We start from the raw sequence: 24,484 nt of genomic DNA, 5'->3' as shown, positions 1-24,484 counted from the left end.
AAATATAAAACCTCAAAAACAATAATGTTTTACAAAATATCTTATAACTTCTACTTCTATTATATTATTATTACCAATTAAACTTTACAACTAAAAAGGAACATGGATCACAACTTCGTAATGCCAATAACATTTGCTTAAACAAACTACGAACAAATTACGGTAAGAAAAACATAAGGTTTGAAGGAGCATTAATGTATAATAAATTACCTAACGACATTAAAATAGAAGAAAATTTCAATTTTTTTAAAAAAAAAACTTAAAACCTTTGTAATTGACAAAATCTGTATGACAGTATGAAGTATTTATAAATTTACCCTCAAGTTTTTTATTTAATTTCTGATTGTTTTGTACGTGCCGTTGTTTTTAGTTGTAATATTACCTACATAAAATAAGTTGTAAATATTCTCATTGAGTAAAATTGTAATTTATTTTGAGAAAATAAACGTCTTTAACCACAAATATTTATCACAAACGACTAAACGTAAACGTACACGACTAATATTGAAGCATCAATAACCACTCCACTTCGAACCTCACCATTCACGTCACTTTAAGTAAGTATACCATTAAGCAGTTTAAAGTAATTATTTTACCTATAATATTCTAAACGTTTACAATAAAATGGGAATTTTTTTGTGAGCTAGCAACATTCCACGAGTTTAAAGAAAGACGTGCGCGGGGCGTTTTTCTTGTTTTTGGACACAACGCACTGCATACAATAATAGCCGAATGAGAATTCTGATGTTCTTAATTCTGTGATAACAACCTTTAACGTAGGTTACTAGATCTCTGAGATGCTGCGCTATGCGCTTATATTTATATTTATTTACATTTATACATTTTATTTGTACACCACATCATTCAGAAAAACAAAAAAAAAAGAATAAAAACTTAAAGAATGTAGTAGGATACAAAAGGCGGCCATATCGCTAAGTAGCGATCTCTGCCAGGCAACATTAGGATTTCGGTTCGGTTCTCAATTCTGTGGTTCCGCTTTATTCACTCAGATATTCTTTTCGGAAATCTTCACTACATCCTCAGCGAGAGACTCCAACGAGAGAGCCCAATTAAATAATAAAATAATCATAAGCAGGCCTTATTTCACGGAGATATGAAGAAACATTGGCAATAGACTCAAGTCATATCTATCATCTATTTTTGGAACACACTGTTTATGAATAAGTCAAAGAGGATACAAACACAAATTGAAGTATGAAATTCGAATGCAGAATCGTCGCAGCCTGTATTTTAATAATAGCACAGAGTAAGGATAGTCGTCCAGACAGAGCAGGTACTGACACAAACATATTCAAGTTAGCACTTTACTACAATCTCATCTGCTGGTAAATGTCTAAAATGTCTAAGATGGTATGGTAAAATGGTCAATACCTGTTAGCGATAAGACAGTTATATTAAACCCACACCCCTCATCGATTTCGACGCGACATCGTAACTTTTATGAACGTTTTATGAACGTGGGTGAGAGGTTAGTTTCAAAACTTGCACTCAAGTAGGTTCTGGTGAGATGCCGAAGGAATTTCGCTATGCCAATGTGAGTATATCATCGCTAAGAGGCAGGTTAAAGTAATCGTTTTCTCTTTTCCACCGCATCGTCATAACACCTCCAATGACAATACCTACTAACAACAGCACGTTTAAAACAACACTGGCTATCAAACCATTTCTAATTCCAGAGCTGTTCGGTAAATCTTGAGAAGTCCGTAAATCTGTGTATTCTTGATACTTTGGGTTGGCCCCTGTGACTTTATAGTCTGGTGGTACGAGAAAGTCTTGACCATTGATGAAGTTCTCTACAATGTGCTTTGCTTGCGCCGGTTTGTCCGCTGGTACTATGTGACCAGCGCCGTTGACTTGTACTTCGGTGAGATTACCTCCGGATTTTACGTAACTGTAGGCAAATAAAAAGTTATCATGGATGTCACTATAGGAGGATAATTTTGGCAGGTGCACGTCCATTAAGTTTCGAATTATTTTGCAGCAAAACATAATAAAGATAATGTCTTATTTCATTAATGGGTACCGCCCACTGAGTGAATGCCTCAGAAGATATCAGTTTTGAAATAAAATTAATCGAACTTTCAATCATCATAATTATCTCACTATATTTTTTATTTATTTGTAAACATTAAAGTTATTTGCAATAACTATCACACAATTATTCGAGAAATTAAATATTTAAAAACCTGTTACATAACAAATATTTTTGAACTTAAGATTAGAAATCATTAGGTACAAATGATTATTGCCAATCGTGTAGAATGTAAAATTCACAGATGGGAATATTTTATAAAAAAAGAAATGAAAAATTAAATGTTTTGTGTATAATCGATAATCGAATAGGTTCATTAATTAAAAATTACAAATATCTCATTCATTATGTGAGCTGTCAAAATTATCATCCTGAATTAGACAAAGCATAGTTATTCAATCTTACTTCCGGAAGCGCCCTTCGTTCTTCTTCTTACGTTACAACAAAATTTTTGTAAACAAAAGTATTTAATCTTCTTCTTCTTCTGAGAGAGTAACCAATTCAATCGCGTGGTAGTGAACTACGATTTGTATGGAATTGAATAAACGCCATCTACTGGCAATAGTTTCCCAGCACTAAGAAAAGTTCGCTTACCCAGCAACAGTATTATTAAACCACCAAGGTACGCGAGGCGCGTCAAGAAAGTTTTCTCTTCGACTCCACTGCCAGTTCTTACGACGAGCCTCGGCACTGAGCACGCATGGCGCCAACAGATCTAGCTGACCGCTGCAGAGGAAATATAGATATATATATCCTTCTCTAAGAGAGGTGACCTACCAGATTAGATAGACACACTTTAACGGGTAAAAAACAACGAGTGGGTGCGTGACACACAGAGGCGTGCACAAGGTTCTAGACCAGGGTAGGCATAATTCAGAAGTAGTACAAGATTTGCTCGCTCGCAATCGAGGAGTCGTTTTCAGTCGTTTTCATTAACGAACTACCTTCAACGTTGATCCAAAATGTAAATTTTAAAAACACACGACGAACACAACGTAAACTCAAAGAATACTTTTTAGCGAAGTTAGTTGGCTGACTCTTTTGTATCTCGTATAGTTTATATTCATTTATTTTAGTACTTATTTTAGTTCCTATCGTTCTACAATGTAGCAGCATGTTTTTCCCACAGCTGGTTTTATTCTTCTAATTAATACTTTAATCGTTGCAGATAGGCACCGAGGACAAATCTCTGGGTGCTTTCATACTAACCATTTTATTGTAATAGTTTTAAAAAAAAAGAAAGGGCAAAATTTTACGTTAGAGTAAAATTGATCTTATTTACTTAGTTTTAAAGATAAAATTGACCTACAATTCTTTACCTCGAGCTTTTGACAAAAAGTTTGTAAAACAAATTGAAGTACAGGATTTGCGACTCCAAAACAAGCAACATTAGGTCCATTTTACAAGGATACAGAGATAGATATGCGATAACGACCGCTTGGTGTTAACCACTGCGCCAGCGGGTTGTGTAACAGGGGAACATTCAAACTTACCAGTATATTAAAATTTTGTAACTCTCCAGCAGAACATCAACCTTTGGTGTCACGGGGGACAAGAAATCCGGTATAATTTTCCTGTGTACAGTCCCATTGGAGAAAGTGAACGATAAATCGCCAACGTGCAGGGATTCCTTCACCTGAGGTCGCGTGATAAAAGGTACGAGATCTCTCAATCCTTCAGTGTTTTGTAGCACATTATTTAATTGATTCTTGTAGGCTATGTCTTGGAGCTTGTCCAAAAGATCTTCGCGTAACTGAAAGATATGTAAATTCAAAGTCAAATATTTCTTTATTCAAATATTATTATATATTCAAATTGAATGTATTGTAGACATCAAAAGAGCTACTTTTAATGAGTAGCTACATAACTTACTGAGAATTAGTGGGTCATAACAAGGTTTCTATTTATTTTTGCTTTCAGAGTCCAAGGCTGTGGGTTCGATTCCCACAACTGTAAAAATGATGAACATGAATGTTTTTGAGTGTTTATCTGTATATTGTAAGTATAAATGTATATTATTCATAAAAAAAAATATTCATCGGCTATCTTAGTACTTATGGGTAGGCTTACTTTGGGGCTGGATGGCGATGTGAGAGTTTTCTTAATATATATTTTTATTTATTTTGCAATTTGATTTATTGCAAATAAATACTAAACTTTATTGAATAGAAATAAAAATGAATTATCCATAATACATGAATCTTTAGATAAATACAATATTTTAGCGATTCTTTGTTACTTATTGCTCCGGCCTAGGGCATTAAGATGCTGCGGCTCAAGACATTGGAAACACCAATTCTTAGTTAAGTGTACATTGCAGTATATTTCCGTCAGGCTTCGACTTACTTATTGTAAGGTTCACTTGGAGCCAATGGACAGTTCGCAAATGTCATTCTACCAATCAACACTATCAAAGCAACTAATGTCATAAGTTAGTCTTATATTTGTTTTATCTATCTATATATATAAAAGAGAAAGTGTGTGGGTATGTTCCGTATAGGCTCCGAAACGGCTGGACCGATTTCAATGAAATTTTCAGGGAATCTCCGGATTGACCTGGCGAGTAATCCTGTAAAGTTTCGTGACGATCGGAGCACTCCTATTTTTGAACTGTCAAACTGTCAAATACAGCTTTTATTAACTATTATGATATTCTATTGTTGGGTGTACATGGGTGTAGATAATGATCTTCACCCGCTCGAGAAGAGAATAGAAGAGAATGAATACGGAGATAAATAAATGATTTAATATACCCGCTACAATACTAATTTTATATATTTGTATAATTTATGATACACTTATAGATGTAACGTGATGATAAGTTTTTCGAGACTCCAACCAATTACTTTATATACCCATTATATCAACTGGTTTAAAGAAACAACAGCGGCCTAAAAGGACTGGTGCAGAAGGCAACGAGAAACCACTGCACTATTTTTCCAAGAGAGAAATGGTGGGGGGGGGGGGTGTTACTTACACTATGTGCAACTATATTATCTCCATCATTTATCGCTTTTTGATATTGCTCCTGCAAAGCCTTCGCTGCGAGTGCGCCCTGCGCCCCGGCCCCAGTTGTAAAACACTCTGGTGTAGTCCACAATGCTCGAACGATCGGTGACCGGGTTACCCATTATAAGACCCTGGAATCATCACCAATTTTAGAATTAAGATATTTGAAATGAAATTTTAATTTATTTGTTCACATACTTATTACAACAGCAGATAAAGCGGAGAGAGAGTCTGTTTATTTTAAAACCTGTGTCAGAAGATCTCACTTGCTTTCACCCTTACATAATATTTTTTTAGTTAAATTTAATAATATTAAACATTTATTCATTTATTTTTCGACATGAAAATTAAGTGCAGTGTGTGTGTGTGTGAGTTTGTACCTATGTGTACGTGCGTTTGCGTGTGAGCGCGCGTGAAACTGATTGAATGTCATTTTGATTTCTTTTACAGAATGAGAAAAATTCGCTTACAAAAGCAAAACAAAACTTAAAACTATTACATAAAACTATTAAACGGTATTTTTACTTGTTATTTTTTATTTCACTACAAGTTAACCCTTGACTGCAATCTCACGTGCTAGTGATGATGCAGTCTAAGATGGTAGCGGGCTAACCTGTTAGCTATTACGCCAGATATATTTAAGAGCGGGTATAAAGCAAATAAAAAATATAAAATTTCACCCGCGCGCCTCACATGCCCCGCTGTAGTACGTAAAGTTCCGAATGCTACTCGGCATTCACCGCCCCCCGCACGGTTCCACGCGACATCGAACCGGCAGGGTCAAATCAAACGTCAAATCAAACGTCACTTTTGTTTATTTATTGTATGGAAGAGTGACGTTTGACAGCAGTGATTGCAAGATTTACGCCTGTCGCAAACCTGTAGCGAGATACGCAATCACCCTGCGGAACGCTAAATCGCTTAGCGGCACGTCTTTGTCGGCAGAGTAGTAACTGGCCACAAAATGATGTCCAGCACATACCTACTAGTGGAATGTACTAGACAGTTAGAAAAATAAAGGACGAATAGAGAGAAACACAAAGACTGGAGTAGAATACAAAAGGCGGCCTTATCGCTAAATAGCGATCTCAGGATTAGGACAACAAGAGCGAGAACAAATAGGTGGTGTAATGTAGATTTATAATAATATAAACCTACATTCAAATAACTATACACGTGTTGCCAGTAGCGTGCACTGGGTTTCTTACCAGAGTATGCATACAGCAGGAAAATTGCATAAAACGACACAAATCCTCCACCTATACGAGTTATATATCAATTTTAGGGTAGGCAGTGCTTTCGTGCATGTATGAAGTGCACGCCACTGCTAGTGCAGGCAGGACGTGCTCCTTGCATGCCCTGCGAGTTGAAGCTGTGTTTATTAGCGACGGTTTTTCACTTGTGCTACTACATCTTGTGCACTTTGATGTAGGACCCGTACTCCACAGGCACCTATAAAGCGTCTATAAATTCAAAAATTCAAAATTCTTTTATTCATGTAGGCCTATCACAGGCACTATGAAGCGTTCATACATATTTGTTTACATAATTGTAATGGGATAGTGATAACTTCGTTCGCAAACTTAAATCTAAAGCTACGAAGGTTCCAAACGCGCCCTGGTCTAAGAAGAGCCCACAGCAAACTCAGCCGGGTTTTTTTGTTATCACCATCTCACAGTAAAATACGTACTACGTCCGTTATAATTTCTGTCATGGAAATATCTACAATACATTATTTGTAGCCGATTCAATAACATGTTATGTTTGACATGTTTCTTTGCCTTTGATTGCCTGGACTAAATCGCTATGTAGCCATAAGGCGACCCAATTGTACCTACTCTCTTGCGTATATCTCTGTAACAATTTTTTCTCTTTGGTGTACAATAAAAGTGTATTCATTCATTCATTCTTTAGAACTAAAAACTGCATATCAAAACAGCGCTTAACGATTTACCTGTAAATTAATAGAGGTTTTAGTTTGATATCTTCCTTCTGAAATCTTCGTCGCCAAGGCAGGCACATATCGACCTGCGTATGATTCTCCGGCGATGTATAACGGTGCCTTGCTAAGCTCTGGATAAACCTGAACGAGCTGTTTGACAGCGCTGTAGAGGTTGTCTGCATACTGGAACAATTTTTTTTTTAACGAGTAGTTGGTTTTTTTGATTGAGTTCGTCCGGACTGGTTCTAAGGTAAATCTCTTGACAACGCGTCTTTTTCGGTATGGACTTGCCGAACTAACTCAGCTGTGTCTATCCGCGGAATAGACTAGGCTGATGCCTCCGGTCAGACTAGACCAGAGATAAATCTGAAATTATACCCAAATTGTCCCCAAGTTGTTGCCGGGGATCGCAACCGTTAGATTTTAGGTTGTTGTATGTACAGTCTACTGAAAATGCATGTAAATAACCTATCTAAGCTAATGTATGTGTGAAATATTAATATCTAGTAATCTGAAAGTAGATCTGTTTGACAATGAAATATTAGTATCTAGTAAAATGAGCTAGTTCTGTGTTACTTTGAAATATTTATATTTAGTAAAAAGAGGGCATAATCTGAGTGCCTGACATTGCTTAGTTAAAAAAAAAATCTAGGATTTTGAACTAGATCTTTATGAATTTAGGAATAAAATATCTAGCAAAAAAGGTAGATTGGTGTATAGCATATTGCATAGCTAAACCTAAATTATCTAATAATGTGAACTAGATCTGTGTGACTTTAAGAATAAAATTATCTTGTTATCTAAACTAGACCTGTGTGCCTGACATATTGATTAGTTAAGAATATAATGTTTAGCAATCTGAAATAGATCTGTGTTTCTTTAGAAATATAATATTTAGTAATCTAAACTAGATCTGAGTGCCTGACGTTTTGTCTAGAAATCTGAACTAGATCCGTGTAACTTTGGAAATATTTATATCTAGTAAGCTAATCAGCTAGATCTATTTGCCTTGCATACATCTGTACTAGATCTGATGATGATGACGATGTTCTTAATCTACCTTCATTATAAGAGTATTTCAACAAATTACTCATATGTGAGCTTATTGATATGGTAGGAGAGGTTTCCTCTCTAGCACAGAGAATATCACCGCGTCACGGAGGTTGTGCGAATTATTGTTCAAACAGGACCCTATAATTTTTCTTTTCTTATTGTCCCTGACCCAATTATAAATATATAAACATGGGGCATTAAATGTAAACACAGCTAATGTAATGGTTGTCACAGTTTCTATTTAACAGTATTCAAAAAAGAAGGAGGTTCTCAATTCGGTTGTAGATATTATTCGGTTTGTATATATTTTGAAATTTTTTACCGCTTTTTAATCAATACTGAGTCCAAAACAGATTTTTATTTAATTTTTGTCTGTCTGTCTGTCTGTCCGAGCATCACGTGAAAACTACTGAACGGATTTGAATAAAATTTGGGATTGTGGTAGCTGGTACTCCGGGTTAACATATAAGATACTTTTTATCCAGATAAACAATAAGTTTCCTCAGGGAAACGGGATGAAAAATTTTGTCAATTTTCCTTCATAAATCCGTTAAATTTGAACCAATTTTAATAATTCTTTTTTTTATTTGAAAGCGTATACTATCAAGCATGTATTGTCTAATTTTAATAGAAATCTGATAAATATTGTCGGAGATAAAGGACATAACTCTTCACAGATAACAGCAAGTCGCAAGGCATATAAGACAACGATCGAATGCATGCTTAACAACCTGCTAATATTATAAATGCGAAAGAAATAAAATAATATAAATATTAAGTTTGATTATATACCTGCAAATTCATTTTTAAATTATTCAAATTGAACCTATCGCTTAGAAGTTGCGACGGGTATAGAATAACACGTACGGCGACGACGGGCCGCGAATAACATAGTTTGGAATTAAAACAATTGTAGCGCTGCAATTAGTTTCTAGGTTTTCTAAGACATTAAAACAATTTGGTGCAGACGAAGTTGCGTGGGTCAGCTAGTTATTTATATGTATGTATATTCTCAGAGCTTTGCGCACCGCTATAAGGATTCATTTGTGAGCCAATCCCTCATAATGGTTGCCTGGAAGAAATCACTATAAGTGATAAGGCCACCTTTGTTACACAAATTTAAATGGCTTGTACCTTTGTTCTCTTTTAATTATTTCTTGCGTGCAATAAAGTATTTTTGATTTTTTGATTCTCTAAACGTTTTGATCCTAGGTAAAAGTTGTGGGACAAAATTGTTAATTGTCATGAATACCTACCACAAATACCCCATTAGAATAGTACCCACTAACAAACCTAGTGATCCATTTCAAAACGAAGATGCTAAATAACCTTAATCCCAAAAAAAACAGTTATAGCTTTTGTAAGAGAGAGAGAGTTGAGTAGAATAACTTTGATTCATACCATTTCCATGTTCCGAACAAAACCTTCTTCACTGTCCGTAAAACTGAATCCAGCTCCTACAGGATTGTCGATGAACACCATCGAGTATTCGTCACACCATGAAAACTGACGTTCTAGAATCAAAGTTAGAACTTATATTAGGTAGATACTACTCGTACCTACTACTACTTAAGCAGCAAAAATCCAATTTCATCGGATTCGGGTGTTATGTACTGAAGACTGCTTAGTGGTATTATTATATATACCAAAAATTAAAAAGAAATTTGTTTGTATGTTTGTTTTTTTCGTAATATTAATTAAGATTATAATATTTGTAACTTACTCTATGTTGTATAGGTACCGTGTTAGTAAAGTTTATTTAAATAAATATGGGCGTAACAGCCCTCTATTCCAAACCGATTCCTTATTTCTAGAATTATAACCGCTGCTTATAAATCAATATATTGTACTAATGTTAACGATAAAAAAATAAGTGAGGCTCAACTTGCAAAAATATAATTTACTAACTCACTTTTTAACTCTTCGCTGATAACATCATATTTGAATGGGCCCATCTCTGCAAAAAGGCCAGCCAGGCTCGTAGCGCCCGGGCCACCTTGCAGCCAAATGATCCACGGTGTTTTATCTACCTCTTTAGCCACAGGAAAGTACCAGTAAAATAAATTAGAGTTATATCTCTCGTCAACTGTTAGGAAGGCGGAATAGCTCGTGGTGTTGAGGAAATCCTTCGGGTTGACTGTGGAAGCATTTCTCGCTTGCTCTAATTTGTTTTGCTTTATTAGTGGTGTGAGGATTAATGCAGGGGTTGCGGTTAGTGATGTTGCTACAGTAAGTATTGTGATCCTGAAATAAATTATTGAGAGAATTGGTAAAATCCGAAGTACGCGGCGGGTTTAAAAATACCTTTGATACATTTGTTGGCTTAAAGCTAAACCGGTCGTTGCGAAATCATGAATCTGATACTATATAGTATATCTGATATATACTAGGTATATATCATCATCATTATCATCATACTTTGAGACTAAACAGACGTATCTTGTTGAGACTATATTAGTAGTGATTTTTCGGTCATAGTATGTCTGTTATAACCAATCAGAAACCCATCGAGATATGTATGAATTTTATAAGACATAGGTAACTTCATAAACGTAGGCCGAATATCCGCGTCAATTTAGGCGCCAATACAATTCGCATGCTCTGTGTGCCTAAGCGTCATGAAACCGAACGCATAGCGCTCCCAATCTTTAATCTGTGTACAGACTATAGCTTAAAGATAGATAAACAGTTGTAAAAAATTATTAGTGTTGTAACCAAACATTATTTATGCAGGTCAATATGATTTTCAAAGTTTTTACTGTTCTTTAATTTAATTATTAACAATTATTTTTGTTTCACTATAACTATTAAGATTTTCCTATTACTAGGTACCTAAGCTATGGCTTAGTCTGTTTGCACCACAGACATAGAAAATTATTTCCCCTTCTTAACTAAAAAAAATGTTAAAAAAATATACTTACACAAAAGGTACAGTTCGTGTCGTGAAATACATTGTTTACAAAATATAAAAACTCTGTTAAGTAAAACTTATCATATGCTCAGTCCAGAGATCCGGTTTTAACTTTTATGCCACTTTCATTTATAAAATAAGGGAAAACAATAAACAATAACAATGAACTCTATGTTTACAGTTAAAGAGTATTACTGTAATAATATGGTACAATATTGTATTGACATAGTGAATAATACACTGGGTTGCCACCCTTAAACCCAGGTTTCTACTAGTTTTTACCATAGAAGTTCCTACCTACTTTTATAATTTGATGCGAAACTTTATAAATTATGTTCTCAATGATCGGGCGAGTCCTTTTAAAGACTTAAATAACAAAAATCTTTCGAGTTACTAAGGCAGTATGGTCATATTTATATGAAATTAATAAACGGTGCTTTTTTGCACCTTTTTAATCGTTTCCGTCCGCTGCGCCACACCGTTTCTAAACGAGTTTGATGTGTAACATGACATGTGACACCTCTTGGCCGTTCCTCTCTATTTATGGAGGGTAGAGGTAAGGAGAGTCATCTTATATGGGAGAAAAGTTGAAAAAGTGTCCAGTTGTTGCGCTAAATAACAGTTCAAAAATACTCCACAATGGCGCTGGTGGATGCACAGGGTATGGTATGAATGTAGCAATCGTAGATGAATTGAAGTATGCCGAGTTAAAAAATTTAATGTCATTATCGACTAAAGTAGTTAATTATTGAGAATTTCAACAACTTACGTTGTACAAAATATTGTGGTAAATATAACCTTACAGATTTATTATAACCAAACGTGCGTTTAGAGTGATTTTATTTCGTAAACAGTAAATAGTACGGTATTTATATTTGTCGCTTCTTTTAAGAGTTACCCTGATGCAAATGTGGCGCCATCCTAATTTAATACATTTTGACGACACTTTTTCATATACACAGATGACTCTCCTTACCTCTACCCTCCATACCTCTATTTAAGTATGAATAAATGTAACCGGTTGGACACGAACCTATGACTAACAGATCACATCTAAACGAAAGTGGGCGTACAAAATAAAATCACAATCGGCCGCGGTGATCAATCTTAAATAGATTTTCCGACTACGCGGGAGATATAATAGTGCACAAGTTTGTGCGCAAAAACATATGCACTCTCTATTCCCCCACTCTCAAATTCTGATAAGGTGTTAGATCCGACACGAACCGAAAGGGATCAGTTATTTAACGTGGGTATATGGCCTAGGTACTTATCTTTGTCGCAAAAATAGCTATGTTAATAGATACTATCACTAAGCTGAAGTGTTTATTTTCGGTAAATAAAAACTTAATCTTTATCCAATATTAATGTTGGTACTGACTGTGTAATTATTTTCAACACATTAAAAATTGTGAAAAATTAAAATAGTTGAATAAATTACATACTTTTACCTTCATAACTTTCTTACTAAATTAGTAGCAAAGTTATGAAGGCTAACCACACTGAATTAACAATTTCCTAGACTTGTTAAAAATAGAACCGACCTCATATGTTATCTTTAGGTTATATAGTTATCTCAAAATACCGGTTTTCTTTTAATTCATGTCGGTACTATACACTACAGAGTACTTGTAAATAAAAAAGCCCCAAGCCTTATCAGATCACAAATGAACTTATCAGTTGACAGAATACATTTTATTGTTTTAGCCATTGATTAAAGTGACTATTATTTATAGGTTCATTGGTTAGAGTGTCTGTGTTTGTTACCTATGTTCGGCTCGACCGCTGCACCGATCGATTTCAATAAAATTTGGCACAAAGATATACCCTGAGACACTTCTAAGTGCTTTCGCTCGTTGACCAACGTTGCATTCCTTGCATTCCGGGTATACCAAAATTTGCTGCTCACAAAACATTTTACGTTATTTTACTAGACTGTGAGATGGTGATAACGAAAAAAAAACCTGGCTTAGTTTGTTGTGCGCTCTTGTTAGACCAAGGCGCGTTTGGAACCCTCCTAGCTTAAGTTTTAAGTTAACGAATGCAGTTATCACCATCACTAACATTAGTGTAACATGTTAAATGTATGAACGCTTCATAAGTGCCTGTAATAAGGTCTACATGAATAAAACATTTTTGAATTTGTATTTTTTTAACTTGGGTAGAATGCTTGAGGTATGCCACACTAAATCGTAAAATAAAGTGGATAATATATATTTTGTCTATAACTTAACGTAAGATTTACTTTTGTAGGTGTCCAGGTACGTAATAGATAAGTTTATTAAAAGATCTACAGTCTACAGAATTAAAGAGCATAAATCAAAGTATTCACACATTTTTTTTTGTCATTTCAAGGACCGGATAGGTGATGAATAAAAGTATTTTCAGAGGAATAATGTAGGGAGAACCTTAAATCGTGGTAATTTTGTAGTTAATAAGTCTTTGTTTTTAACAAAATATTTGAAACATTTTCTTTCACATGTTTTGAAAACAAGTTTTTGGTGTTCCTTTAATAAATAAATAAAACAAAATTCTCGGTGATAGTGTTACAATAAATTTATTAAAATGGATGTTGTACATCTCTGTCGCACAATATACAGACAACCATATATTGTGCGAAAGAGATAGCACGACATCGGCCGCTTTTCTAAATCTATTCTTCAATGGCGCGGGTTGTACCTAAGATGCAGCTTTTCAGCTGGATGGAACACCGTAGTGATAAGTGGTTTCTTTCTATATTAATATAACTTATTTTAATATTGCCATAAACTCAAAACAGCGGAACTCAATGTCATGTTCAACCTGAAATAGGTAAATAGGTTATTGTTATGTATATGGCTGAAGGGAAAGCCCGAAGGTCGACGAGAAATTAATAAAACCACAATAATGTACTTAATAAAGATTATATAATAATCATCTTATAGATCTTAACTTAATAACTATACAAATTATTCAATTATTGGACATTTAACATAACCTTGTTCTGTTAAATGTCCAATAATCGAATAACCGCTTACAATAAAAAGGCCCTAGAAATGTCCTTTAGAAATTCAAGCATAGAAAACACTTGTCGCCGAAAATGGACAGAACTCATCTTTACGAAAACTTTTATTCGTACTCTTTACGTGGTTATGTGTCCATATATCTCTAAAACTAGGAATAAAATCGATGGATTTAATTGAAATGTTTACACATCAGTTAGTTTACTTTAGAGATGTGTGTGCATCAAATTTAGCAACAGTGGTGGAAGAGCACCTTTATGGTACTTTAAAAACATCTTATTGCCTGTAAATATTAATAATTTACATTTAATTTATATTTAAATTTAAAAAATGGGAATAGGACAGTCGAGTTGTAATAATAAAAGTCAGTATTAAATATGGAACGCATTTAAATCACTACAAGTACGATACAGAGTGGTTCCGGACGTACTCCTGTAAGAAGGATCCCCCTGGCATGCCAAAGCGTGGACTCAGGGGTTGATTGTGCGTCCAGCGAGCTATGAGACTCTGTGTGGGCGCCGGTGCGTCCATGGGTACCATGTGTCCGGCGCCTCGGATCACTACCTCCGTGAGACGTCCCCCCGTTTTGTGATACCTATAAACACAAGACAACATTGACATTTAAAGTAGTAGTAGAACATTTTTAGTAGAAGTAAATTTTTGAGACGGAGCTCGTCCGGGGAAGTACTACCCCCAAACTTAACCGTGAACGTTGAATTTTGTCTGCTGGTTACCGACAAAGACGTGCCGCCTTGCGATAAGTGGTACGGGTTTAATACAACTACCCACTGAGCGATGATAGCTCCGTGGGTAGGCCTGCCTGCCTGCATGAGAGTCCTACACAATGTAATGTTATTTATTCACTCTACAATCATGATTTCGAGAATAAATACATTGCATCTTCAAATATAACATTGTATTTCTTTCGATTTTTTCAGTCAGTGCATCAAGTAACTATATTAATATCGGAATCGATACTTTACATTCTACGCGCAGAAAAAAACTCTTTATCAAAACTCTTAAATGAGAAATTCTCTATCAGTACGTCATAAAGTTGGAATTAGATTGCTATCACTCACCCAGCAAGTCGGCTGTTAAAGATATACGGGTATCTGGCAGCTTCGAGGAATTCCGACGTTCCGTTCCATTGCCAGGTGCGGTAATGGTCCGAAGTAGACACGCAAGGCAGCATCTGGTCCAACTGACCACTGTAAAAAATGTTACTGTTTTTTTAAATAGATAAATGCCATAAAAATAGTTTTTTCGGTAGTACCAATATATCACTGAAGCCTTTCTATGAGTAGTTTACTAATCTTGTGTCAGAAGACATTACAGTTAAAATAAACCTAAAAAATTATGTTGAAAGTTTTTTCTGCAGAAAATTGTAATTTCCTAAGTAAAGGATTTTATAATTATTACAATTATTAAAAGGAAGGAGTAGGTACAAAAAAAAGACTCATGAACTTCTTTTTATTTCACTTTCGTATGCCTGCTTCTATACATTGTTCAAAATTTTGTGAATTGCTTTATGTGTAATACGCATATCTAACGAAAAAAAATCGAAGCTGAAGGGGCAACTCAAGTACACACATAATAGATTTAATGGTGCCAATTGCTTTTTTCATTATTACTATGTTCAAGATTAGTTCTATTTTTATATTAATTCTATATTTATTCTACATTACTTTAGAAAATCTCTAAACTAATGTAGAATATTTTAATTTTTCGTAAACAAAAAATTGGCACTACTGACGTTCACTTTAGAAGACTTAAAATCTATATCAGATTTTAGGCGGTACAGTCAAGCGGTTCCATGGTGTAACGGTTAGCACTCTGGACTCTGAATCCAGCGATCCGAGTTCAAATCTCGGTGGAACCTGATTTTTTTATATCTTAATATAAGTTTTTAACTTTTTTATTTTATATTTTTTTTATTAAGTTGAAATTAATTTTATATAAAACTCAATACTTTAAATTTTTGCTCGTAAGTTTGAACGCACTAGTCTCAGGAACTATAACAGAAAAGTTTGTGCGTCTTAACTCACTATTGTAAGCAAGTCTGATTTGAAACAATATTTACTTTGCGTTGGTTAGCCTTTCAGTCATTGCAGTAACGTAACCCGTAACTGAGCGTTTTGTCTCAATTTTTTATTTATTTGAATTAATTTACTTAACCTTATTTAAAATAGTTATAACTATGCTAGTGCTAAAATATACTTATTGTTAGCTTCAAAATAGCATTTTGGTTCATTTACGCCTATTGTTAGCTTTAAAATAGCATTTTGGTAATATATATTAGAAACCCTAAAATAAAAGCAGTCAAAATACCCTATTGCTATTTTTTCTATTTTTCAGGCGGTCAAATATGATTTTTTTATATTTTATTTTCCCAAAACCAGGATAGAGGTGTTTGTTAGTTTGAGGTAAACATATGAGGTATAATAAAAAAAAAGCAATCAAAACAGTCAGTCAAGTTACTTTCTATTCTACATTACTACATTTTTTCGTACTGTATCATATTTAAATTATATTGAAGACATGGCTGTACGGTGATATTTACCTTTGCCTTTTCCCTATAGGAAAAAAATAACAAAACAAAAAATGTATTTGTGTAAACAAACACATGCAAATTGTGTAAAAAAACATTCATCCACGGTGTTTACAATTTAACTGTCTCTGTGTCTCAAAGGCCGGCCACACATTGGTGGTTTCACTTTTACTTGAAATGACGTCAATCGCTTGGTCGTTTGCTCGCTATTTATTTATATTAAAAATAAACATTTTGCAATAAAAATCTTACCAATAAGCCAGAACTCGATAATGGTCAAGCAGTTCTTCAAACAGTTGTTTGGAGCTGCTCAGAAAATCGGAAGCCATAACAGAATTGACTGTTACATTGATAAAAGAGTATTTGATGTCGCCGACGTGCAAAGCTTTCTTTACTTCAGTGCTTGATAGGTGGGCGGAGTAGCGGCCAAAAGTAGGTTCGTCCTTCAAGAAGTTGTAAGCTTGCTTTTGATGCGTCAGGAACATTAAGATGGATATAAGACTGGTCCATTTCTGCAAAAGTTTTCGCTTTATTGAATTCAAGCAGCATTGACGCAATGATGTGTTCCAGTCTGCAGTGGCGTGCATAGAGGGTATGCACAGAGTATGCAGATTATATAAAATGAATGAATGAATGAATATACTTTTATTGCACAGCACAAAAAGTACATAGAACAAAAAGAACAAGAAGTATAACAAAACAACGTATACAATTTGGCGGCCTTATCGCTACATAGCGATTTCTTCCAGGCAACCAATGGCGAAGATGGAAAACAGTTACAGAAAATAGTTAGGTGGTGCATATTATACATATACCCATAAAATACATATTTCATTACATAAATATATACATATAGTATATTAAAAGACAATATTTGTAACTAAAGACAAATAAAGAAATAAGTAACTACAATTATATAGATATATAATATATAAAAATGTTATGTTGGTTTGTGTACGCTTCAAAAACTCAAAAAGTTCTGCACCTATCGAGCTGTAATATTAGCATGATATATAATCCGCATGAAGGATTGTTTTTGTCTATTTTTTTGCATCAGTCACATATCCGCGAGTCTTTATATCTACGCAGACAGTGGAAAAACAAAAAATATTGTATATCCACGATTATTGCAAAATTAAACTTAAAAATTAAACTTAAACAAAATATATAAAATAAATAATTATCCACAAATAAAAATTATTAAAAATGAATAAAAGAGAAAAAGTGAGCAGTGAACTATCCTGGGTCATCAGTTGATTGAGACAAAGTGATCAAAACTCTGTATCTTGAAAGTAAAATGGAGTCAAATCATGTCCTTGTAATATATACATATACATATATATATATATATATATATATATATGAACCCTCGTAGCTTTAGATTTAAGTTGGCGAACGAAGTTATCACCATCCCCTTACAATTATGTAAACAAATATGTATGAACGCTTCATAAGTGCCTGTGATAGGCCTACATGAATATATAAATTTTGAATTTGAATTTTGAATTTATATATATATATATATAGTAATTATTGACAGACACATCGCCTTAATCTATCGCCTATAGGCAACACTTAACAGGTCATGCAGTGTTGCCCTGTGTACTTTAGACTGGCAGTTCAGTGGCGTGCATAGAGGTACAGGGTATGCTGATTATATAAAATGAAGAAAATCCCCAGTACGTTGTATGCATGTAATTTTTTTTTTAATTCACGTCACGCAAATACTCCTGAAAGGATATGACTTAAATTTGGAATTGATTAGATTAAAAACTTGGATTAACACATTTAAAAAACATGTGTGGTAATCCATGTTGCGCGACAGGGTAAGAAATATCCATCCATTCATGCAAACTTTCCTATTATTATATTAACAAGAAAGTAGGATGGGATTTATCAGAATGTATAATATATAATATATAAACTCACCCTTTTTGCAGCAATACTGTTGTTTTTGGCAATGTCTTGCTGGAATGCGGTCAGCAACGGATTCACAATTTCGATTTGCTCCCTGTTCAGAAGACCGAAATATAGATACGGGTGTGTCACATTGGCTATCTCACTGGGATCCACGAAAGCGTTGCCAATCATAAGACCCTGTAATAAATTAAATGTATTACTTAACTTTTTTTTAACTTAACTATTTAAATATCATATCATTCACACAACGAGTGCTCAACAGGGAACTTACCTTCGTTAGTTTTCTTATTATTTATTATGTATAGGTATGGCCAATTTTAATTTATAATCTATCTATATAAAAGTCTATATATATAAAAGAAAGTTGTGTTAGTTACACCATTTATAACTCAAGCACGGCTGGACGAATTTTTATCTGAATTAAACGTTTTTATTATTATTATATCCACCCATTACCAGCCCACTATAGGGCACGGGTCTCCTTCCACAATGAAAAGGGGTTAAAGCCGCAGTCCACCACGCTGGCCCAGTGCGGATTGGTGGACTCCAAACACCTTTGGGAACATTGTGTAGAACAGGCATGCAGGTTTCTTCACGGCTTTTTCCTTCACCGTTGAAGCAAGTGATATTTTAATTACTTTAAACGCACATAACTTTGAAAAGTTTGGGGTGCTGGGATTCGAACTCGGCCCCGCGAAAGTGAAGTCGAGCTCCTACCCACTGGGCCTAACTGATATTAGTGGTGGATTATTATACTGTATCTACCAATATTACGTATTAACTTGTAACTTGGTGCTTATAAATTAATATTAATATCATAAATGGAAGTCTCGTAGTACTTGGTTAAATAAAGTAAGAAGTCACACATGGTCGCCACGATACTACAGGCCACCTAGTGTGGAGAATAATAGCAATTGACGATTGTAACCTTATTGCAAAAAGTTATTTGATGTTTTTTTTTATTATTTGTTTATGTAGTATATGATTTAAGCGCCCAGTGGTAAACACTTCGGCGTCCCTTTCGGAGGAAAGAGTTCGATCCCGGCATGCACCTCTTACTTTTCGGAGTTATGAGCGTTTTTAATTGAAGCTATTGTTGCCGGCTCCACATTACCAAACTAGATGGCGCCACAAAGAGCCTAAATCGCGCTAACGAGGTGTTCACAAAAATTAACCATATATACAACTTCCAAAGACGAAAGTTCGGACCCCTGATAACACGATTACATCGAGCACATATCAAAGCTTTTTTTTTGACAATACAAACACACGTCGCTATCTAGACCCAAAGTAAGCGTAGTTTGTGCTATGGATACTAAGTAATAATATACATAAATACTCTTAATATACAGATAAACACCCAGACACTGAAAACATTCATGTTCATCACACACACACACATTCTCCAGTAGTGGGAATCGAACCCACAGCCTTGGACTCAGAAAGCAGGGTTGCTGCCCACTGCGCCAATCGCCCCTCAAAGTAATATTTAATTTCCGTAGATATATATATTACCTTTAAGTTGATATCTGATCCTGGCAAATCTCTATGTTTGTGAATCTCCATGCCAAGCGCTGGCACGTATTTTCCCGCGTAAGACTCCCCTGCGACGTACAACGGAGCTGTTCTCAGTTCGGGAAATATTTGGAGAAGCTGCGATACTGCTTCGTATAAATGCGTACCATACTGGAATAAAATATACGACAACATTAATTTATTAGTATAATCAATTAAAAAAAATACTGTTTTTTTTTATCTCTTGGGAACCCGGAATTTCCGGTGTAAGTATTTTTTATGTGTAATTAAAAAAAGTCCAAATTTTTACAAGCTACTAGCCGTTTAGTACGATCTCACCTACTCAAAAATACCTCTTCTTGCTGGCTTTATTTTTACTCCTTTGACAATGTATACAACGGGTAAATAAAAACCGAAATAATATTGAATAGGCTTTAGAGGTAGGAGGTTCATCCGTGAAACCGAAAAACCTTTGAATTAACTAATGCTATAGTTTTTACTGAAAGAAATGAGATACAGCCCTAAAATCACATGCAAAATTAAAATCATGTGACTCCTGCCACTTTATTAGGTACGCGTCACCTACCGTAGGTACTATGCGCTTGTCAGTCTTATATCTTCAATAGGGTTGTCAAATTTTAGAATGTTTTCAATTCGTTAGTATCGAAAAATATACTCTATATACTTTTACTCTTTATTAGTACACCAGATGAAGAATTATACAAGAAAAAAGAAACATAAAAATAGAAGCAGAGTACAAAAGGCGGCCTTATCGCTTAATAGCGAGGAGATATATATGCTTCTTTTGCTTTAATATTTTAACAGGGTGATTCCTTATGTAATATACTTATGCATCCTTCAATATTATTTCGTAATTCTTTTACACGTTGCATAAAACAAGATTTATTTTTAAAAAAACTTCCAAAATGTATTACTTATTTAATAGATTACTTGGCGTTCGCAAAGAAAATTATTATCGCAATAGCAGCTTTAAGAGATGGCCAATATTACGACCTTTAGTTTACGCGGTTGTAACCGCGTTGAAAAGCTAGTTATATTATACTATGGATTATTATATTAATGTTATTATGATTACCGTAGCCATGTCCTTTGCGAATCCATCTGGATGTTCGGTGAAACTATAACCGGATCCAACGGGATTGTCAATGAAGACTAGAGAGTGGTTTTTTAACCACGTATGCGGATTCTCTGGAAAATTACATTGTGTTTATTTATTAAGTTCCGAAATTAATAATGTATCTAATCTCAAATCTTTAACTTAAGACACTTCTACTCACTTGCCAGACATACCGAACTATCATGAAAGACACTTTCATAACTAAAGCGAGAGACAAAACTCGCATGAACGACAGTTTCAACTCGCATGCGAGACATACGAAACCAGCATAAAGGATATTTGCAACTCAAATGTAATGCACATAAAACACACTTAAAACACTTGTAACTGACATGCGAGTATACAAAACTCGCCTAAAAAACACTTGGAGCTCACAAACTATGCATACATAACTCACATATAAGACAATCAGGACTCACATGCAAGACATAGAGAACTCGCATAAAAGTAACCTTGGAATCGGACACTTGCATAAAAGTCACGAGACTATCACACGCTAGGAAAACGAAACTCGCATAAAACAAACTTTCATATAACATGCGAGACTTACAGAACTCGTATAACAGACAGTTGCAGCTCATGTGCAAGACATACAGAACTCACATATAAAACACTTCTAACTTACATGCAAAAAATACAGAACTCGCATAAAAGACATTTGCATCTCGAGATACTCGCATTATACAGTCTCAACTCACATACGAGGCATACTCGCATTAATATACACTGCACTTCAATTTGCATGCGTGACATACAAAAATATATACAGAACGAGGCATAAAAAACTTACATAAAAGACTTTCGACTCGCACAGGAGATATACAAAACTTGATAGCACACTAGGACACCTGCTCACTCACACTCAAATCATGGTCACTGAACAAAGTCAATATCCTAAAGAGCTTCAGGTTGATAAACGAAAATATATCTACTCTACAAATACTCTGTATGCGTTATGCCCCATTCACGATTTTACGTACATTCGTTACGTTATGTTACGTTGCATCGACAAAGTTGATTCTTCTACAGATACATTTCATGTAAGCACATGGATATACTGCAAACAAAACTCTTTCGTAATTTAAAACCTTGAATAAAAGCTTAATTAGACTCAAAACACAAATCATCGTTGGTTGCGTCAATGAATTTAAATTAATTTATTTACACGATCGCATATCAGAATTGATTTAAAGATAACCCTTTTAAACACTTACCTTTTAAGGTCCCTAAAGTATTATATCGAAACGGTCCTATCTCGTCGAACAATCCAGTTAAACTGGATACACCAGGACCTCCTTGCAGCCAAATTATCCAAGGTGTTTCGTTAACTTTTTTATTTTGTACGGGAAAATACCAGAAGAAAGTGTTCGAGTTATAAGTTTTATTCACTGTAAGGAAACCTGAATAACTTTCATAACCTAGAAACACTTCTGGGTTAACCTTGCAAGCATTCCGAGCTTCTTCAATTTGACCCTTTTCTATAAATGGTGTTAATATTAACGCTGTACCGTTATCAACTCTTTCGTTAGTGTCACAATGTACAGGTTCATCTAAATTTATTATATTATTGTATAATTCATCATCGTCGTCTAGATTTACACCACATTTATTTGATAGACTCTCATTTGTAAGATTCTTATCACTGCTATTTCCAGATAAGGTTATATTGTACACTGGTAATTCTATATGAATTTTAGCTGTGTCTTTCGGAATTATATCGTTTGTTATTTCTACTAAATTCTTTTCTGTATAGTTTGCAGAACTAATTGTTAGATTCTTGTCACCACTATTTCCAGATGAGGTTGGATTTTCATGAATTATATCATTTGATATATATACTAAAGATTTTTCAGTTGACTCTTCAGGAACATTATCTGTCTTTTCTAAAAGTTGATTTGAATGCGTATTATTTTCTAGATCGTTAGATAGATCGTCATTATTAGATAAAACCACCTTTCCTTTACTGGAACAAAGATAAATTATAAATCAAAGTTTATTTAATTCGTATGCAAATCGGCAGACCCTAAAATATAGAAATTTTGTTACGAACGCAGGTATAAGCCTTGAAATTTGCTTAATCCGACATATCTACTACCAGCCATTGCCCGCGACTTGGTTTGTCACCAATCTAGCGGGAATTGTTTTAATCTATCTAATCTGAGTTAACCCAGGGTCCACCAAATCTGCATTATTAATTTCAGTCAAATTGGTTCAGTAGTTATTTCGTTAAAGAGTAGCAAACATCCATACAAACTTTCGCATTTAAAATATTTGTGTGTAATTATATGTCAGAAGGTATGTAGTAAAAATACACCCAAAGTTCGGTTTCTCTTGGTTTTCCTAATTCTAGAAGAAATCACTACTATGCGATAAGGCCGCCTTTTGTATCCCACTTTTTAAGTTTCTTTTTGTCCATGTCTTTTTCTTTTTGTGGTGTACAAATAAAGTGTATAAATAAAATTAGTAGGATATACTTAATACGAAAATGTTTCAAATAAATACTTAACAATGCATGAATGCAATTATTTTTTTCAAATATTAATTCATATGAAAAAAAGTGGTATGTAACTTGATAGTTTCTATTTCAAATTAATATTAGAAAAGAGTTTGATAGCACTCACACCACAATTAATGAATTAAGATGCATCCTAAAGTCAAGCGTACATGCTTGGTCGATGGAAGTAACTTTTAATAATAGATGGTGAAAATAATCGGAGAAAATTTGGACTGCTAACGAAATTTTATTTGACAAAAATCTCCGAAACAAAATGCGAGAACTCACCTAATTGTCACTAAAACTAATAACAATATCACAGTTTTCATCATTCTCAATCCTTTAACAACATCGATTAATATAAATCTAGACTAGACACACACAAAACAAGACGCTATTTGTCACATACGCAACAATTAAAACAATCTATTCTCTTTTAATCATGTATCGTATTACACGTTATTCGTACTTCATCATACCGTGATTAGCGTATCAACTTGAACTTTTTGAACCCGGCACGTTTAATAATAATGTGATCTCGTCCACATTTTTACTCCCTGTGTTTCAATGTCAGATTGTTCGATTTAGAAATAACTATTCTTATATATTTACTAACTAGTTGTTGCTCGCGACTTTGCCGCGACGAAATTCTGATAAGTAAGCCTATGTTATTCTTTAACCCCTGAACTACCAGTTTGAAAGAAATGCATGTGAGTCGCTTGCTCTGTAAAAACACTAACGTACAGTTGTCCGGGATAAGAAGTAACCTATCTCTGTGCTTAATTGAAGTACTACTTAAGATTAGTAGAGTAGTAGCATTTTTGCAATGCTGTGTTCCGGTTTGAAGGGCGTAGGTGCAGCTGTAATTACAGGCATATGAGGCTAAACACCTCCGCCTC

General features: G+C 34.5%; 1 protein-coding gene, 1 non-coding gene and 1 pseudogene across 2 annotated transcripts; 1 reads left to right on the top strand and 2 right to left on the bottom strand.

Moving 5' to 3' along the window:
• Positions 1-956: 956 nt before the first annotated feature.
• Positions 957-11,116, bottom strand: LOC120637041 (annotated as a pseudogene).
• A 2,739-nt stretch (positions 11,117-13,855) lies between these two features.
• On the bottom strand, positions 13,856-24,005 carry LOC120637040 (venom serine carboxypeptidase-like). The gene is made up of 8 exons (XM_039908634.1): positions 23,874-24,005; positions 22,306-23,054; positions 21,050-21,162; positions 19,954-20,124; positions 18,448-18,615; positions 16,771-17,030; positions 15,050-15,178; positions 13,856-14,565 (listed from the first exon to the last, which is right to left on the bottom strand). The coding sequence occupies exons 1-8, from the start codon at positions 23,915-23,917 to the stop codon at positions 14,367-14,369; spliced, it is 1,833 nt and encodes a 610-aa protein (XP_039764568.1). The 5' UTR covers positions 23,918-24,005; the 3' UTR covers positions 13,856-14,366.
• On the top strand, positions 15,778-15,849 carry Trnaq-cug. Its single transcript has one exon. It is a non-coding gene; the product is annotated as a tRNA-Gln (tRNA).
• Positions 24,006-24,484: the final 479 nt, after the last annotated feature.

The sequence above is a fragment of the Pararge aegeria genome, chromosome 3, assembly GCF_905163445.1.
Source record: "Pararge aegeria chromosome 3, ilParAegt1.1, whole genome shotgun sequence".
Taxonomy (NCBI): Eukaryota; Metazoa; Arthropoda; class Insecta; order Lepidoptera; family Nymphalidae; genus Pararge; species Pararge aegeria.
The sequence above is the reverse complement of the archived record's forward strand: the minus strand, read 5'-3'. Positions and strand labels throughout refer to the sequence as shown.

What these genes read in the sequence shown, in the direction of transcription:
- LOC120637040 (XM_039908634.1), bottom strand. Translation starts at nt 23,917, where the DNA reads ATGATGAAAACTGTGATATTGTTATTAGTTTTAGTGACAATTAG. An exon ending in TTAGTTTTAGTGACAATTAG is followed by an intron (nt 23,055 to 23,873) that starts GTGAGTTCTCGC and finishes TCTTTGTTCCAG; the next exon opens with TAAAGGAAAGGTGGTTTTAT. An exon ending in ACAGTATTGCTGCAAAAAGG is followed by an intron (nt 17,031 to 18,447) that starts GTGAGTTTATAT and finishes AAACTTTTGCAG; the next exon opens with AAATGGACCAGTCTTATATC.